Source organism: Notolabrus celidotus, chromosome 19, assembly GCF_009762535.1.
Source record: "Notolabrus celidotus isolate fNotCel1 chromosome 19, fNotCel1.pri, whole genome shotgun sequence".
Classification (NCBI taxonomy): Eukaryota; Metazoa; Chordata; class Actinopteri; order Labriformes; family Labridae; genus Notolabrus; species Notolabrus celidotus.
Window position 1 is genome coordinate 5029508 of NC_048290.1, and position 18894 is coordinate 5048401.

The 18894-nt window shown below is 40.2% G+C and overlaps 1 protein-coding gene across 1 annotated transcript; it reads left to right on the forward strand.

Annotated features, from left to right (window-relative positions):
- The first annotated feature begins 448 nt into the window (after positions 1-448).
- LOC117830744 (aquaporin-3-like) lies at positions 449-18421 on the forward strand. Its single transcript, XM_034709006.1, has 6 exons — positions 449-556; positions 2428-2554; positions 5610-5747; positions 9452-9570; positions 14623-14840; positions 17592-18421. The coding sequence occupies exons 1-6, from the start codon at positions 449-451 to the stop codon at positions 17785-17787; spliced, it is 906 nt and encodes a 301-aa protein (XP_034564897.1). The 3' UTR covers positions 17788-18421.
- The last annotated feature ends 473 nt before the right edge of the window (positions 18422-18894 follow it).

Genomic DNA, 18894 nt, shown 5'->3' on the forward strand with positions numbered 1-18894 from the left:
TATGAACGTTTGCTGCTGGTGGTAGAGGATGTTGTGCGCAGCCCTCAGTTGTAGCTGTTTATTTATACATTCATCGTTAATGTGGAGAGCCCTCTGCAGCTGAGAGTGTTTATTGTGAAGGGCTTGTCAAGAGGGTACAGTTTAGAAAAGGACCTTTGTTGTTATTTGTCGCTCTGGAGGAATTTATTTGACTTAGAAGTTTAGGCAATGATGTATTTCGTTCCCAGAGGATTTGGGCAAACATTTTAAAGGAGGCCAAAAAAACTTGAAAACACAGCAGAAGCAAAAAGGTGAAGAAGAGATGGGTGTGAATTTCTTAGGAGTGTCCCTCTTTATTTAGCTAAGGGAGGGATCACAGGGAGACCCCTAAAAGATGATGCACAGCCTCAGACTCTCATTCATTCTGAGCAGTAAACTCTACCTTTGACATAAGCTTCACAGCTGCATGATGGGAAAACAAAACGACATTTTGCAAAAACTGGCTGCTGCCTGTCAGATTCGACACGTGCTCCTCCGACAGGCTCTTGCAGAATGTCTGGGAACTCTTATTCTGGTGGTGAGTAATGAAGATTTGTGACTCTCTCTCTCCTGCATGATGCTTTTGATTGGATGATTTACCTCAAGTGCAGAAAATAGAAAGTTTACTATAACTGATATAAACTATCAATTAACTCAAACACAAGGTACCTTTACATGCTGCATGCTTAAAAAACAGTCAGTATTCATTATTTCTGTTTCAAGGTGATCCATGCATTTTTCCATTATTTCATTATCCAGTGCTGCAGCTTTGAATGTAGCTCTTTCCTCACACTTGGTGCAACATTTTGATGCAGTTTGGCTACTTTTTCATCTATTTTAAGTCCTTATTTTCACTGAATGATGAAAATATTTATTGAGTTCCTTCAAGTGCAAATTACACTGCAAAAACTCAATTCCTACCAAGCGTATCGGTGTCATATTACCTGTTATATTTCCTTACTCTTAACATAAGCTGCGCTGACCTGACAGGTCCAGATATAAATCTTATTTCCAGGTTATTTTGAAATACAACGCAACAAAAGTAAGTACTTGAGGAAGTGAGAAGAGGAAGACATGCTGTATTAATTTGAGAGGGGAAATTCAATTTGTGCACTCTGATATTGAACATGTAACACACACACATAGGCTTTCATAAACAGAATCCTTTGGTTGTGCACTGATGGAGAGATATCAGAGTGAGGAGGCTGCACATGCACGGGTTCCCCTTGCAGTAAGGGTTGCTCAGTAGCACTGGAGAAGTGCCCAGGAAGTGAACTGACACCTCTCCAGCCAGCGCAATTTATATACTCCAGCCAGTATCCCTATGGACCCTATAGACCAGCCAAGTCCCTACAAACTTAGCCCCAAATTGACTGACTGTCTGTGATGACTTTTACCACTAGTGAGCACATCATGTGTTTGATAACTTGCAGGATTTGAGGAAAGATGTCTCGGTATCCCTCCTCACCAACATGTGGGCAAGTGAAAAAGGTTAAGACACCATTATATCTGGTGCAGGAGTTAATCTGTTGGATCACAAAACAGTTTGAAGTTGTTTTTTCAGGGGCATCTTTGAAGTGGTACTTAAAGGTGAAGAACATTGGACTGCCGCGCTCTTCATTTGCAGCTTCCTTAAATGTCAATAAAGTAAAAAACCACAATTTGAAGTGTTTTCATTAGAACTTCAGAATTCAAACATCGTAGTCTATTAATTATCTCCTGTTATATTTCCTTCTTTTGACTTAAATTACACTCACAGAACCCTGACGTTTTATTTCTGTACTAATGATAGAAGGCTTCATATTGCATTGAAGTGTTGACACCACCAAGCTCAGCACACCAGGAAGCCGTGAGGTCCCTTCAAATTTCAGACAAAATGTTTTCCAGGCTGTGCAAAACAACCCAGAGTGGCTCTGTTTCTCATGATAACCCACAGACAGCACAAATATCAGGAGGGAGCACCGGCAGAGAAACACTGGGCCATTTGTTATTCCGGTCCCAGGCTGCGACTGATCTGTTAACTCCAGGAGACCTTTCACTCCACCAACAATCTGTCCCCTCAATGGTCCGAGCTGGACCTCCATGGAGGAGGACTCTACAGGGGAGTCAGATTGTTGTCAGCATCAAGAGTCCCACACAAAGGCCAAACATAGCAGGCTTATGACCTCTGAGGTCAGAGAGACACACCCTGGATGCGAGCAAAAGCAAGACTCAGTGAGACACCTGACTCTGGGTCAAGCCACTGTGGGGATCTGTTATTCTCTTTGAACTTTTTCTCCTACTGTCCCGTCTACAAAAATAACCCTGTCTCGGGTTCTGTTGGTGTAACCTGACTGCATGTTTGTGGTCTGGTTTTAAATTCAGTGAGTTAATCCAGGTTGTTTGTGTGTGTCTCCCTCCTCTGTCCAGATGTTTGGTTGCGGTTCAGTAGCACAGCTGGTGTTAAGCAGAGGCTCCCATGGCACGTTCCTCAGCGTCAACTTGGCTTTTGGTTTCGCTGCAACTTTGGGGATCCTTGCAAGTGGACGGATCTCAGGTGAGGATTTTCTATGCTGTATCTCAAGAGGCATAGGTGTCAAGATACCTTGAAACCAGGAGAGTCAGTCTCCTTGTATCAAAAAGATCCAGTTGAGATAGCATCTGATTGGGACACCTCCTGGATGCCCTAATTTATATGTTTTCTGGACACTTCCATCTGGGCCGAGACCCCAGGGTTGACCGGCAGCTCGTTGAAGGGATCATATCCCATCTGGCCTGGGAGTTGGAAAACATTGCTGTGATGTCTGGGTCAACTTGATTAGCCTGCTGAAACCGATGCGGGTCAAGATACGTGAAAGACATTTGATGACTGGATAAAAAGATGGATTTTTTAAACTCATTTTGTGTCTGTTTCAAGGTACCCCTTTGGCATCATCTTATAGTACTTACATTGTCTGTTTCCAGGTACCCTGACAGTTTGTGACGCCAAAAGTTTCTATTTTAAGGTCCCCTTTTCGCACATTTTAAAGTACCATATTAGTTACCTTAATCTCACGAGTCTGTTTCAAGGGCGCTTTTTCTAACTGTTTCTAGGTACCCTTTAACATTTGTTCCAATGTTTTATTTCACATTCATCTCCTCTAGTCCTAAATTCAGGGGCGATTCTAGGGTTGGATTTTTAGGGGTGCTGAGATAAATTTCACTGTTTTGTACATTTGAATGCAATTTCATTCCCACATTTGTGAAAGAAAAGTTTAACACTTTTTGGGAAAGTCTGTGACTAAACCATCAAATCTGATGACGGTTATTTAAATGCTGAGCCACAGCAAGAGAGAAATGAATTGGAATCATAAAAGAAACATATGGTAACCCTCATTTCTGGGGAAAGAAGACTCAGTTTGATACAGCAGGTCCTCAACATAAACATAAACAGTGTGTATGTTTCTGGAGAAAACCAGGCCCCTATAGTGAGTACCAAAAATACCAAAAATTGACATTGGAGTTATTTTTTGGACTTTCATTTGAAATGCAATGCACAACATGTAAAACGTGGTGGAGCTTCTGTATTTTTGTTGTTAAAATATTACGTTTTAACCAAGTACTGTATTGTTTTGAAACTTTTCTAGCTTGTTAAAAAGGACATACAGTAAAAAAAAAAAAATTAATCTCTCAAATTTTAGGGGTGCTTGGATTCAATTTAGAGGGGCTTCAGCACCCCCAAAAATGGGCTAGAAACGCCTATGCCTAAGTTACCCTTTAGCTTCTGCTAGTCTGTTTAAGTTAACCCTATGGTCCAAAGGAAACCCTTTAGCAAATGTTTTAACTGTTGTCTGATTAACCCTGTAGCCTTTGTTTGAAGGTACCTTTAGGAGATGATTTTGAGTTGCCCACATGGTCTGTTTCGGAGTACCCTTAAGCAGTTTTTTACAAAATACCCGTACCTTTTTCAAGTTTTTTTCTCCCACTCCTTAAAACAGGGTACCACAAAATAATCTATATAATTAAGATTAGTCTGCAAATACTTCCTGGTTTGAGTAACAAGTTAAAGTTTACTTTTTATTCCTGTCTCCTGGCGAAAGCGAAAGTGAAAGGTGAAAGTACTGTGTTGTTTGACCCATCCATCACCTCAGCAGCCACCCCAGGCAGAATATCTCTGTCTTTCCATTATGTTAGCAGGCTTCCCACATGCTGGATGACTGGAACAGAGTTGCTATGAGCAACCCAGATGGGTCGAAATTGGCTCAGGATAACGTGTTACACACAAATTATTCTGCATTACTTCTTGTGGTGGATGAAAAAAGTCTGAAATGTGTCAACCTGGGCGAAAAAAGCTCGAGCATGCAAAAGCACACACCCCATAGGCAGGGTTCCTACATCTGTTACCAGCTAGCTCACAGCTAACATCTGTGAATGTGGTGCCCCGGGTTTATAAAAACAAACAGTGTAGTGGTCAAATTTGGAGGAATGACAGGAGGTAAGAAGAAGGAAAAAAAAACGCTTTTCCAGCCTGAGTGAAATTTTGAAGAGCGGAGATGCAGCTCTTACTAACCCATGTAGTTTACAAATCATCTACATCTTCATGGTTCAACGTGGCTTTAATAAGGAAGGAAAACTGTGTTAATTTTTCAATTATCTTTATAATAATTATATATTCACACCCTCATCAGCAACATCAATGAGGGAGTAAAGCAGCTGTCAACAATGTCAGCTAAACAGAAGGTTTAGTGAAGGAAGGAAAACTTTTTTATCATCAAGAAAATCACACTTGGTTGAGCTGCAGTCATTTGCATCACTGCTGTGAAGTACCTGTCACTCAAACAGCGCTTCTGGAGACTCTTTTTTCCTCCAGCTTCCATCAGCATAACAGGGAGTCATTATTATTGATGGCTTGACAGACACTAAATATCAGCAAAAGGTAAACTGGCAGTTATCTGAAGAGCAGTATTTACCACACAAATGACAGCTGGAGGCGGCAGGGGAGAAAGAGGGAGGAGGAGGCAGTGGACAGAGGAATACAAAGTTGAAAAGAGACACACACAGAGGAAGAGGAAGAAGAAGAGGGCATTTACCTCTTAACTCGAAAACTATGTGGTCTGTAATTGAAACGGCAGTGAGCGAGTCAATCCTGAAACCCACTATCTTCTGTCAGAAACACAACAAAGGGTTCTGCAGTTCACTCATGCCGCTTCTTCAATGCCTTTATAATGAGGCTGTCCCCCTCTAATACACACTGCAGCTGAGAAAATAAGCTGTTATAATTAGATAGCACCAACACTGACACAATTAAGGTGTGAATACGAGCGAGGCACCCATATGAGTGCACCATCAGAGCAGAGATCCCCCCCCCCCCTCTTCAAGGTTAGAAAAAAAGGGACTTTTCTGAATCTTTTCATCGCGCCAATTTAATTAGTGTCACAGAGACCTTCCATCCTAACAGGACTTTACTCAGACCGCAATTATTGAATCTACAGCAAGGCCTAGAACCATCTTTTCTGTATCAGGAGCGAGATGAGGGGCTGCTGTGTGGGGATAAATCAACCTTCATGTGTTTTTTTATATCCCTTATATGTGTAAGAAATATACCAAGGTGACCATGTTTTCCTCTTCTTCAGGCGGTCATCTGAACCCAGCCGTGACCTTCGCTCTGTGTTTACTCGGCAGAGAACCCTGGAGGAAGTTCCCGTTGTTCTTTTTCTTCCAGACCGTCGGAGCATTTCTCGGTGCAGCAGTTGTATTCGGCATGTATGTAGGTATGTGAAACTGAACAGCAGTATAGTAATCTGTGTGATAAAAGCGATACTGTTTCAACAAGGCGGCAACACATCTCTGATCCTGAGACAAAACGAGGCTTATTGAAACTTCTGGTTGCACTGTGTGAACAAAGTCAGAGGGCAGACGAGCATCAACACTCCATCCTTGCTCCCACTGAATTTCTTCCACAACGGATCAATAAAAACATCTTTACCTGATTTTCTGCAAGTTTGCAGCAGAAAATATCACTAAACTGCATGAACTTTTATTAAGGTGTATCTCTCTCAGGATGTACTTTGGCATGGTGGTCTATAAACCTGCTCTTAATCCAAAAGCAGTCAGTCAACTCACGCTGTATTGATCAAAACTTTACTTCAGCAGCACATTGTTTGTGTTAGACGTCCCAGCTCATCACTAAACTCATCACTCCTTGCAGATTAACTTTACAAGCATACATTAAGGAGTGATGGCATAATATCTTAAATCCCCTACAGTCAGAGCCTGCAGGTGGATGCTGGGAAGGAGGTGGGGCTGAAAGTTTGAGTGCAGAACTGGTGCAGGGCAGCAAAGCAGAGGCAGAGACCGGGAATCTTGCAGCTTAAAAGAATGGGAGGATACTGTGGCAAATGTGAAAGTAGTGCATCTTGAGTTGGCTGCATGAATTAGCTTGCAGGCATTGGTACATTTTTGAACATGATTTCATGGTGAGAAGTCGGATCACCCAGTGAAACACATGCAACAGTTGTTCTTATACCGTGTGGTGCAAAAAATCTGAATAAGAAGGAGCGCTTGTGGCTATGAGTTTGAGTGAACAATATTCTTTTCAATGATTCCTTGACTCATATAATATAATGATAATCTTTATTTATAGGGCACTTTTCAAAATCTGCACTACAAAGTGCTTTACAATGCATCAAAAGGACAAGTGGTAGATTACGAACCTTTTAAAGGACCATCCTGTTAGTGCATGAACCATAACCATTAAGAGAAAACATAGAAACATAAAAAATAAAAACAGGACCCTGTGCAAGACACTTCTGATCAAATAAAGTCAAGAAATGCTCTCACATAAAAGAACATTTTAAGTAATGGCTTAAACGAAAGCACAGAAACAGATGGATATATGACCATGTGGATCCAATTCATAGTTTTCTCGTGACGTCAAACACTTGTGGAACGCCCCCCCTGGAGGGCAAACAGAGGCTTCATACTGTTAGGGGCTACGTGGAAATGACCGGACTCTGCTGCTAACTACGTGTTTAAAAACTTAAAAAATGCCGGACAGTTGCTTTTCAGTTATATGACGAGGAGACAAGCCCGGGTTCTGCTTCTTAAAGGGATATTTCATTGTTTTTGAAGTGAAGTTGTTTGAGTTTTATGCCCCTTGTAAGTATACCAGCCACACTAGTTTGTGATCTGATGGTATATCTTAATTCCAAAAGCTCTAGAGGGACTCTTGTTAAGTCTTACTTGTGACACCAAGAAGTTCATTGTGTTTAAACTGTAAACATTAGCTCACAGTTTACACACCTGCACCACCAGGTAACTCTGGATCTCTCCTGCTCTCCAGTTCAGCTCAGAAGTTTCTCCTTTTGTCCTTCGGTGCATTGAATCATCTTTTCCTCTGTAAACTCCGGTCCATAAAGGTGGGCATGTGTGTCCACAGTAAAGAGCATGACATCGGCACAGTCAGAATCATTCATTATTAAGTTTACTTGTACTCTCTTAGTTTTCCAGATGGGGGCATGCATGGTTGCAGTAGCTATTTGATCTTGCACATTCAGGAGCAGTGCTTCTAATTGTATTGTTCACTTTACGTGGACAAATAAAGGCTATTCTATTCTATTCTATAATCCACTTTGGTTGGGGGTGGCAGTAGCTCAGTCCACAGGGACTTGGCTTGGGAACCGAAGGGTCGGCGATTCGAGTCCCAGTATGGACGAAGTTTGGCAAGTGGACTGGTGGCTGGAAAGGTGCTGGTTCACTTGCCAGGCACTGAACCCCAACTGCTCTGGGTGCACTGGTTGACAGCAATATCCTCACTCTGACATCTCTCCCTAAGGATGTTCACTGCATGTGTGTGCATTTGTATGTATATACCAAAAAAAAAAACTGTATGTGTAGCATGTCCAAAATAGCATGAGTGAAAAAAATTGAATTTCCCCCCTGGGGATCCATAAAGTACCTTTCTTTCTTTCTTTCTTTCTTTCTTTCTTTCTTTCTTTCTTTCTTTCTTTCTTTCTTTCTTTCTTTCTTTCTAGTGTTTTCCTAATTAAGCTTCTCTACCTATAAGATAAGATAAGATAAGATAAGATAAGATAAGATAAGAGAGTCCTTTACTCGTCCCACAACGGGGAAATTCAAGTGTCACAGTAACAGAGTAGACAGTGCAAAAGAAATATATAAAGCAAACAAGACCCTATAAAGTAACAATTATTAACAAAATTAAAGAGGTAAAAAATAAGCACATCTTACAACATATATATATAAATTATTGGTTATAGAGTCTGACCACCGCAGGAAGAAAGGACCTGCAGTATCTCTCCGTGAGACACTGCAGATGAAGAAGCAACAGGTCACATTAAATGAGTACTTTCCATCTTTGATCACATTTTTTGAACAATGACAGAAAAATCCCCATCCTTTTGACAGATTAGAAGCCGATCCACTGTAACATGCAGCAGGCTAATTCTCACACATCATGCTCGCAAACCTGGCACTTTCAATGCAATGAAATCCTGCACAAATGCACAATTATGTAAAAAAAATCCACCGTATGACAGATATGTTAACAGCACAGACAGGAGGCTGAACCAGAGAGGTGATGTCATTGTTTCTTCAGAGGCTGATCCAGTGATAGCCGTAGACTGTATCTCATTATCATCAGAAAAGGGGAATTAAAGTGACAGATCATTTTACTTTGACTAATTCACCTCTCACAAGGACTTATCTAAAAAAAGATGCTAAAATGAACACTGGTTTGGGCTGAATTCCACAGAAACATCTTATAGTCAAATCAAATCTAGTCGTCCTCAGATCCAAGTGTTAGCCTGATGAATAAAAAGCCATCCCTCTGAGAACACATTGTTGATCATACTGTGCACTTAGTGAAGGACCCTGGGCTGAGTGGTCCTCTATAGGGTATTTATACGTCCATGCATGCATTCATTGATTCATACTGTGCTGTGTCATGCACTATGCAACCATACATTTATGTGAAGCCATATGTGCCACAGTTTGTGCATGTTGTTTTGCCCTCTCAGTATGTTTGTGTCATTACCGTTCATGCATGTCCTTGTGGTATCTCTCAACATGTTTGTGCATCCCCGGCTCCTGTTCTCTACCGCCTGCAGCTATGTAATCAAGCAGAAAGTAAACAAGAGATCCAAATGTCAAGTGTATTACTGTTTGCAGTCGCTGTCAGCTTTATCTCTGGGACATAAATCATCTCACCAATTTAACCTTAAGTTTGCAGGTATCTTAAGTAATATTATCTGATTTGAATGCTAGCTGTAATGCAGTGCGACAGCGATGTTAAACCTCTAAGTGATTGATGTATGTGTTTTCCAGAAAGGAGTAGAGCTGCAGTATGAAGACGCCGTGGTTCATTAACGTGTTTCTACACTCTCTTGTTTTAAAAAAAATACATAAATACCTCCTCAAAGAAGATAAAGGGATTTGTGCTTCTTTTGTTTTTCACCAGATGCATTGTGGGACTTCAGCCAGGGAGAGCTGATGGTGGTGGGGGAGAATTCCACAGCTGGGATTTTTGCTACATATCCGACAAAACATCTCAGTCTGACTAATGGATTCTTTGATCAGGTAACAGTGACTTCATTTCAGTTCAGACAACTTTCTTCATCTCAAAAAAGCTTGTTTTTTTCATCTTACCTGGTTCATAATATTAAAAAGATGAAGGGAGCCTCTTGGTTTAAAAACTGAAGCAGGTACAGAACTGTCCTAAACCTGCATTCTTTGTAATGACCTGCAGGGGGCGACTGTGCTGGCTGCAAAAACATGTCCAAATGTAAAGCTGTCTAGAAGAAAAAGATACAAGCTTCAGTTGATTTTTTTGGTCTCATTAACCCAAGAACATTCAGTTGGGTGATTTTCACCCATGCCATTGCTGCCTGAGTTGCATGGGTCCCTGGGTAGCTTCAGGCTGCTCTCTGATGTCACCAAAGGTGGGCCTGATTCCCTTCTACCATCCCTGTTTTTTTCAGCAGGCACATGTTTGAGTGAAAATCACCTGATGTTAGTGATTGAGAGTAAATTCTTTGTTTATCCCCCCACAGTAATTAGGGATCCAGAGAGATTGTGCCTTCACTGGATAAGGCTCATGTGTCCCAGGAATGGGTGGCCCAAAGAACAAGTTCCCAGCTCCATTATTTAAAAAAAATATATCAATAATTATGTATTATCATTAATGATTCCCTAATTTTGGAGCATTTCTTTAGGGTCCCGCCATTTTTTGCCTTTTATAAGATGTTTCATACTGGGAAATACAAGAGTACTTCAATTTCTAATGTATTGTTGTACTATGATACATTTTGATTTGAAGTACTTTTTATCGGGTATATTATATCAAGTCAAATATACCCAATGTTAGTGTTCTATGGTTAAATACTTCAATTAAAGCTCCTATGAGCGACTTTCAGTCTGTGTTGAATTTGGCGCCCCCTGTGGACAACTTAGGAACCCTTATCTCTAGGCTGCTCTTCTCCAGTACGTTTATGTGTAAGGAGAGTTATCTAACAGAGACGAATGCTACTGTGAACCCATCATTTTCAAAATGCAAACATTGAGAGAAAATCTTGCGTTGGGCCTCAAAGCGGTTGCATCCAAGAGATTGATGGTACCATGTGTCTGAAAAATTGATCTTAGTTATGCATAAGATATGGTAGCAGAGCTGGAAGCCTTGGAGATCAACAAAGAGGATACATATGGTTGTTTTTAACCCAGACTGATGACATAATAACCTAAAAAATACAGGTTACTTTCATTTTTGTGGTATTTATGGTAAACATAAGCAGCTTAAGTGCTTAATTTATACATGGCATAATGTTTTAATATAATCTGATTTAATTTAAGACATAAATCTAAACGATACTAAAGAAATGTTATGTAAAATGTTAAAAATAACATGCTTTATTTTGAAATAAGATTATCCTTATAAAATTAAGATTAGGTAGAATTATAAGAATGAAAGTATCCAAAGTATAAGGAAGTTTTATTAAGTATGAAAGTATAAGTCAGTAAAAAATAGTGTTTATTCAAAAATTAATTTAGAAAAGAGTGGGTCATTTTGCAGTCAGGGTTTTATTAAATCAGACCACTTACTGTCACATTTAGCAGGATTGAAAGACTAATAGAAGCTATTTGTTCTTCAAAAGGAGCACATTGTGAAGCTGGCTTGAGAGTATTTCATTGAAATCACCTCACAGAACACGGTCAGAAAGGCTGACGGTTCATTCTGCTGTCTGGGTCACCTGCATCTCGCAGACGGAGCACAAGTCTTTTCACAGGGCTCCAATTATCTTGAAGCAAACTTTCACAATACCATTTGATTTTTCAAGTATAATAACTTTAGAGAGTGAAATTGGTGGTTCCATCAAAGCAGCATATTCCCTCTCTCAGGCCTCCAACTGCAGCTTAAGTGCAGCACAAGTGGCGTAGCATACAAGGGACGGTCATTTTCCATCAGTTTCTATTGTCTGTGTAGCCAACAGCTCCCATTTCTTTTCCTTATAATTTTACTAAATACATACTCGAGGTCACAATGACGCATGTCTGCTGGAGTTGAATAGACTGGTTTATTGACTTAAAGAGACAAATGAAAAACATGGCTGAGTCATGTCTTATGATGGCAACAAGTGTTATTGCTCAGCCTTGAAGTCTTACTTGGATGTATTGTATCTGGAGATCCTCTAAGCCAGTCACATCTCTCGGCTTCCTCTAATCTTCTTTAACCTTTTAAAACTAGCAGACAGTGTAATAAGCAGGACAGTGTCACTATTCATTTCATCTGATCGTCCAGAATCTGTGCGGAACAGCTTGTGAGTGTGTAAAGAAGGCAAGGTCAATTAGACCCAGCTGTGTCGGAAGATCCAAATAATTAATGAAGATACACTGTGCGTGAAAAATTACGCCGTGTGCATCCAAAAGTTGGACACTGGAGATGCAAGGCACATAATCCCGCCGGTCGTGTCCATAAATAACAATCTCAAAGAGCACATCCATTCCTGCAACGGGCACGAGAAAGAAACAGAGAGTTGTGCTCTAAGGCATGAGAAGTGTCTTAGCAAGAAGAAAGAACAAATTTACAGTGTGTACTTTTGACAACATGTAAGTACCCTTTACCTCGATGGGAACAATTACCTAATTAAACCATTTAAAAAATGTGGCACAGCTAGGTTTTTGTAAATGGAACAAATCACAGCATAAAAAAAACACTTGCACCTCATAGCTAAATATGAGTCAGGGCTTATACAGGGTGAAACAAAGTGAAAATGGTTAGGTACCCTTGTGTTTTGTAAAGCCAGGCAGCATTAAACAGTCCCTCCAGGAAGTTGCGATTTCGCGATCGCAACTATCAACGCAAATTGAACCAATCAGCGCGATTTTTTCACGGCCTTGCAATTTTATACAATCACCGCAACTTTCCCGCAAATTTGACCAATTACATCAATCTCAGCCCCTGCACGTCATCAGTTTTGTCATCAATTTGACTTCCTTGGAACATAAACGTAAGTCCTCCCTTGATCGGCACTTTTCAACAACAAAACACGCACAGAGAACGGGTGAAAAGAGGACAGCAGGCAGGACAAGTGACCATGACAACGTTATTATTTATAGATTGAGGGGCTCAGTGTTAGCTTGGTCTCTACCTGCAGCAGGTGTGCTTTATGAACCAGCTCTCCTCACCTCCATGCATCTGTCTCATCTTCATTGAGGATTTTTACCCCCCGGTGTGCGTTAGTGACAAAGACACAACCGGGGGACGTCTGTTTAATATTTGATGTTTGACGTTGTTGCTGTGGTTACCGTAAAAAGCTCTGCATCTACAGCTTGATTTAATCCAGTTAGGTGAAACATCAGACACATTCAGTAAGTTTTGATCAACTCCTTGTCATCAAAGATGCAGATTAATTTCAGAGTGCCGTGAACTGACTGTGCATCAGTCGCTGCAAGGTGCATTCAGGGACCGTCGTAAATGTGCAATACAGTCCTTTCATGGCATTTTTCAGTGACTCAAGAGAATCAAAATACAGTCAGTGGCCACATCAAGAATGTTTTCTAAAAACAACTGTAATTTAGCGTATTTAAATGATTTAGTCACTTTTAGGGCAGGGAGTTGTGTTTGAATTAGGGCTGTCAAACAATCAACTTTTCATCTGTGATAAATCTTACAATTTTTATAGTTAATGGCGTTTAATCATATTTTGAATTGCCTGTTAAAAAATGTGATTATCATTTATTTCACAAAAGTTTTAAAGTCCATATTAACAATGTAAAGCAATTCTTACCTGTGTCTTGATTGGGAATCAAATGATCTTGGTTACAGAGATGACTCTCAATGGCAGTTCATACATGCAGTCAGTGGATGCAGCTAGAATAACTTCAAGCAGACCTTCATCCTCCACAATATTAATCGGCCTTCAAGCTGTAGCCACCTATTTAGCTCTTTGTTGCAAACTCTCCGGCATGGCCTTCCTTTGGCGGGGGAAGGCAGACTCCTTGATTCAGCTGTGTGCTCGGCTGGCAGGAAGTACCTCAGACTCTGACTTATCTTGGAAGTAACTCAATTCCCATCTACACTTGATGCAAGTAACTTTGGTTGAGTTGAGAGAACCATCTGGCAATGGTTTTGAAGCTTAACTTCCCATTTAAAGGAGACCTTTGTTTTTCAACTTTCCATCCACGTTACTGATGCATCACTCCCTGATTTCCCACAAGATGGGCTAAGGGTTATAATCACAGAATGTGTGTGTGTAAGTCATGCACGTATGGGATTCTGAGACATTAGTGGCATTAATAGAAATTTGCATTAATGCATCATTGTAACTTTAACAACCCTAGTTTGAATTAGTCCAACAAGTGAGTAAGTCTCTGTGGTTGTTGCATCTTTGGGCTAGTTCTGCCCACACACACCGAGGAGCTTCACTTGTGTCCCCTGTTATCACTTAGCTCTACTTCACCTGTGCAGGTGTCAGTCATGGACACTCATTAAAGCTACAGAACACAACCTTTCAGTTATTGGCAGCTATATTACACCAGAATTGCTTCTCCTGACATACAGGGGCTGTTAGTTTCCATGGTAATTTCATATCATACATGACATGTCACAGCATGTGGAGTAATCTTTGGCATCAGTCTATCTACTGTTCCTCTGTTCTGTGAAACTCATGTTCTCAAGTCCAGACCTGCTGAGATGCAAAAGTGTGAAAGGAAGAAACCTCCTGTTTTAAGCTAAGCTCTAGTTTAGGTGTCTCTTCCATGACTTGATGTGTGAGTCGCTGGAAATGAAGCTTTATGGCGTGCTGTTTTCTAATGAAAAAGTTGACAAGTTTGACAGATTTCACATAAATTTCATCTCACGTGTTTCTCAGTTTGACAGCCTGTCAATACTTTGTGAATAAATCTTCTGTGAATATCACAACTTCTAGGAGGTGATAAATTAAATCTCACATGGGATTTATTACAAACTAATTTACAAAGGTGTGATTTTTAACATCTTCATGAAATATTGTTTTATACTTGAAGACCTTTTTATTGTTCATGCAGCACAGCAGAACTTCTTTGTTCTTTGATCAACACAAAAAAGAAAGTAGTCACAAAGTATCACTGGGTCCTTCTTCCTGTACTTTACTTCAGGTTATTGGAACAGCTGCATTGATCGTGTGCATCCTGGCCATAGTTGATCCAAACAACAAACCCATACACAAAAGCCTGGCGCCCTTCTCTATCGGCTCAGTGGTGTTGGTCATCGGTCTGTCGATGGGCTTCAACTCAGGCTATGCTGTCAACCCAGCCCGGGATCTGGGACCACGCATCTTCACAGCTCTAGCAGGCTGGGGTTCAGAGGTTTTTACGTGAGTATAAGATCACTTTGACTACTCTTAACAAGGATCCAGTTAAAGAAGAGAAAGGATTTTCAATTAGGAGGCCTGTTGTGAGTCTTGTGTGAAACCAAAAGCCATAGTTGAAGTCTCATTTCCACACACAACATAATGTGTTTTCTAAAATGACCCAACAGATTACTTTCTGAAAAGCTTTAAATAGTGTTTTTATGCCTGAACCTTGACTGAAGTTTCACATGAACCCAACTATATGGGGGAAAAGCCTGTATGGGTATGTTGGAAATGTACCTGAGCACATGAGATAATGAAAGATAAAGACATTTATTTAAAGCTCCTGTGAGGAACTTTCTGTTTGTGTTGACTTTGATGCCCCCCTGTGCACTAAGTGATCTTGCTTATTTTGTCCTGTACAGGTGTACATTATGTTATCTACTCCGGCTTTCAACTAACAGTCAACTATTTCACTCATTAAGAATATTCACTGCAGAAAAAGGGTTTTTCCTGACATGCTGTCCATCACCTCATCTGACACCTACCCTCTCACAGTGATTTCAGGCTTTAAAATAACAAAACAGAAATGATCAATACCTTTTCTAACAATCTTGTTGGATTTTCTAGGTCATAAAGAGGCATCACTGTCCATTTCAGTCCATTTCATGACCACTAAAAAACTCCTCACAGGAGCTTTAAGGGTACCTAGAAATAAAGACTTATAATAGGAAAACAGATGATGGTGGGAACTTTGAAAGGATATTTTCCCTGTGGAAAGTTACAAAAAAGACACTAAAAGGAATGCCACAACAGATCTGCCTATGTGTTCTAAAGGATTTAAAAAATATTCATAAGGGTACCTCAAAACAGACTGTATCATGTGTTTTAAAATAACAAAATAAGACTATGGGGACGTAAAAAAAAAATCAACCTTTGGTTATAGGCAGAAAAAATACACTACCAGGGTACCTGAAAACAGACCAAACCAGGAGAAACGTGCCTTCAAATAAAACATAAGTGTACATGAGACAGACCTCAGACAATACCTCAACATTAAAGGTACTTTGAAACTGACTTAGAAGGTAACCTCAACACTTCAGGCTTCTTTTAGACAGACCTCAAAGGGTACCTCAAAACTAAAAGTATTTTAAATTAGACCCCAAAGGGTACCTTTACACTAATGGACTTTTATACATACCTCAAAGACAGACCTCAGACAATACCTCAATATTAAAGGTGCTTTAAGACGGACTTAAAAGGTAACTTCAACACTTCAGGCTTCTTTTAGACAGACCTCAAAGGGTACCTCAAAACTAAAAGTATTTTAAATTAGACCCCAAAGGGTACCTTTACACTAATGGACTTTTATACATACCTCAAAGACAGACCTCAGACAATACCTCAATATTAAAGGTACTTTAAGACGGACTTAGAAGGTAACTTCAACACTTCAGGCTTCTTTTAGACAGACCTCAAAGGGTACCTCAAAACTAAAAGCATTTTAAATTAGACCCCAAAGGGTACCTTTACACTAACAGACTTTTATACATACATCAAAGGGTTCCATAATATTCAAGTGTACATCTAGGCTGTCCTCAAAGGGTACCTATTCACTGTAGGGTGTTTTTTAGGCATACTTTGAAGGGTACCAATGGACCAAATGGTATCTTGGTACAGACCTGAAAGGGTTTGTTAAGACCATAGGATACTTTGAGAACAATCTCCAAGGGTACCTTAACACTTTAAGGCCCTATAAGACATACCTTAAATGGTACCGTGGCACAATAATGTACTTTTGGAAATTACCTTGAGGGGTACAGATGGACCAAATGGTGTCTATTAGGGTTTCTCAAGACCATAGGATACTTTGAGACCGACCTCCAAGGGTACCTTAACACTTAAAGGCACTATAAGACACACCTTAAATGGTATATTAGCACAAAAATGTACTATTGGAAAGGGTTCCTCAACACTAAAGTGTACCTTGAGACTGACCTCAAAGGGACCTTTACATTGAAGGGTACTTTGAGACACCTCAAAGCATACCTAAGGAACAAATAGTATCTTGATACAGACCGCAAATTGTCCCTAAAACTGAAAGTTTTATTGAGACAGACCTCAAGGGGTACCTCAAACTAAAGGGTTCTTTGAGACAGCACTTGAACAGAACCTCAACTCTAAGGGGTTCTTTGAGACAGACCTGGAAGGGGACCTTAAAATCAGTCCTGAACAGATTCTACCTCATGTGTCTCTATGGGCCAAAAGAGTTGAAATATGAGAATATAATATATTACTCCAGGGAGGATGACGATGGATAAGACGCTCTTGCATCTCTTCAGTGAGATTTCATACATTCAGGATGTGTTTCCTAGAAGACATGCAAAGCAAGCACTGTAGCATTTTTATTTGGTAGTTTTTGATACACCTTTTAGTCAAGCAAACATACCAAAACACTTCTCTCTATACCGAATATCCATGCGCTGAAAGATATTGGATCCTAAATTCTGTACAAACACACTTGAGAAATAATAAATGAAAGGGCACACTTTGTTACACTTCATTTGCATTTCCATTGTGTGTGTTTCGGAGTGCTCCTTTTAACATATTAGAATTAAAGTGCCTTCATATCGACATGGCTCACATACCTCCTGACCCACAACATCAATAGCCTCTGATACACACTCATATTTGATTCTGGTCTGCTACATTGAGTAAATTGAACGTTATATTTAAAACCACCATGCATCACATCGTTTCTTTATTCTCTTGCAGAGCGAACGCACACTGGTTCTTTGTGCCTGTATGTGCCCCCTTCTTGGGTGCAGTGGTGGGTGTGCTGATGTATCAACTAATGATGGGATACCATTTAGAAGGAGAAGTGCAAGGGAGCCAGAAGAAGGAGGAAGAGGAGCAGGAGGAGGAGGAAAGGGTCAAACTTTCCAATACTGCAACCAACCAAGATGTATGAGCATTTCTTTAAACAGATATGTCTGTGTAGAGTTTTTATGTTTAAATCTTTGGCTTTTAAGAAGAAGTCCTTCTGTTTTCCTTTTAAATAACTCCACTTTTAGATAATGTATATGCCGTTATGACTCTTACAACATCTCAACACAAACAGGAACAGTTACAGCAGCCGCCATGGCACGTGTTTTATGTATTTATCTCCCCCTAACTCCAGTAAGATCTTTCATTTCCACTCGAAGCACAAAACTATTTCCTTCCATGCTGCGTCCCTGACAAAACAAATACATCAGCGCAGAGAAGAGGAGACGTTTAGAGTTGAAGAGGTATTTGAACGCTGCTTGTTTATTGCTTGTTGAAGGTGGAAAAAACCTTGAAATCACCCTCGAATCAGAAAGCATCGACACTCACATTCTCCCTCCTGCGGTTCCTTTTCATTTGGATAAACAGTGCCGAACGCCACCTCTGTAGAGTTCACGTACAAGATGGGACTTTTCCTTTTCCTTTTCCTCACCACCACATGCATGTTTAATTAATCAGGCATAATTGTCAAAAATGCAACCAGGATCTGTTTATTCTGTGAGATTTTTAAGAGTGTTTGAGGCTCCACTTAACACCTTGTTGTAAGTGTTATCTGATGTTTACCCAATTAAAAATAACTATCTGTATGAGTGTGATCTTGTCAATAACTCTGACTTAAAATGAGGCTCAGCATAATTCAAACAGTGATGTGAGCACGTTTCTAAAAGTTTCTTGCTTGGAAAAAATCTCAAACTCTCCTCTAAAAAGTGGAATATTGGAGGAAGATGCCAATACTCTCTCAGTGTTGGTTGCATACAGTAAAAATGATCTACTGTGGGCTATAGATTATGTCATGAATGAGAATGATATATGTGCAACAAGTACAGTCAACAAGCCTGAAGTCCATTAACTTACATTTTAAACTGTAATTCTATAATCATGTTAAAGAAAAGGTCCTTTGAGAGGTGTATGTTGCAAGCTGGGGCCTCCATGGATCAGACCTTGGTGTCCAGCTGAACCAACAGATGCTCCATTGGACTGAGATCTGGGCAATTCGTAAATCAAATCAACACTATCCAGATCTGTCATCTCA

Coding starts and splice junctions, on each gene's coding strand:
- LOC117830744 (XM_034709006.1), top strand. CDS start 449: ATGGGAAAACAAAACGACATTTTGCAAAAACTGGCTGCTGCCTGTCAG. Junction 5,748..9,451: donor TGTATTCGGCATGTATGTAG/GTATGTGAAACT, acceptor GTTTTTCACCAG/ATGCATTGTGGGACTTCAGC. Junction 9,571..14,622: donor CTAATGGATTCTTTGATCAG/GTAACAGTGACT, acceptor ACTTTACTTCAG/GTTATTGGAACAGCTGCATT.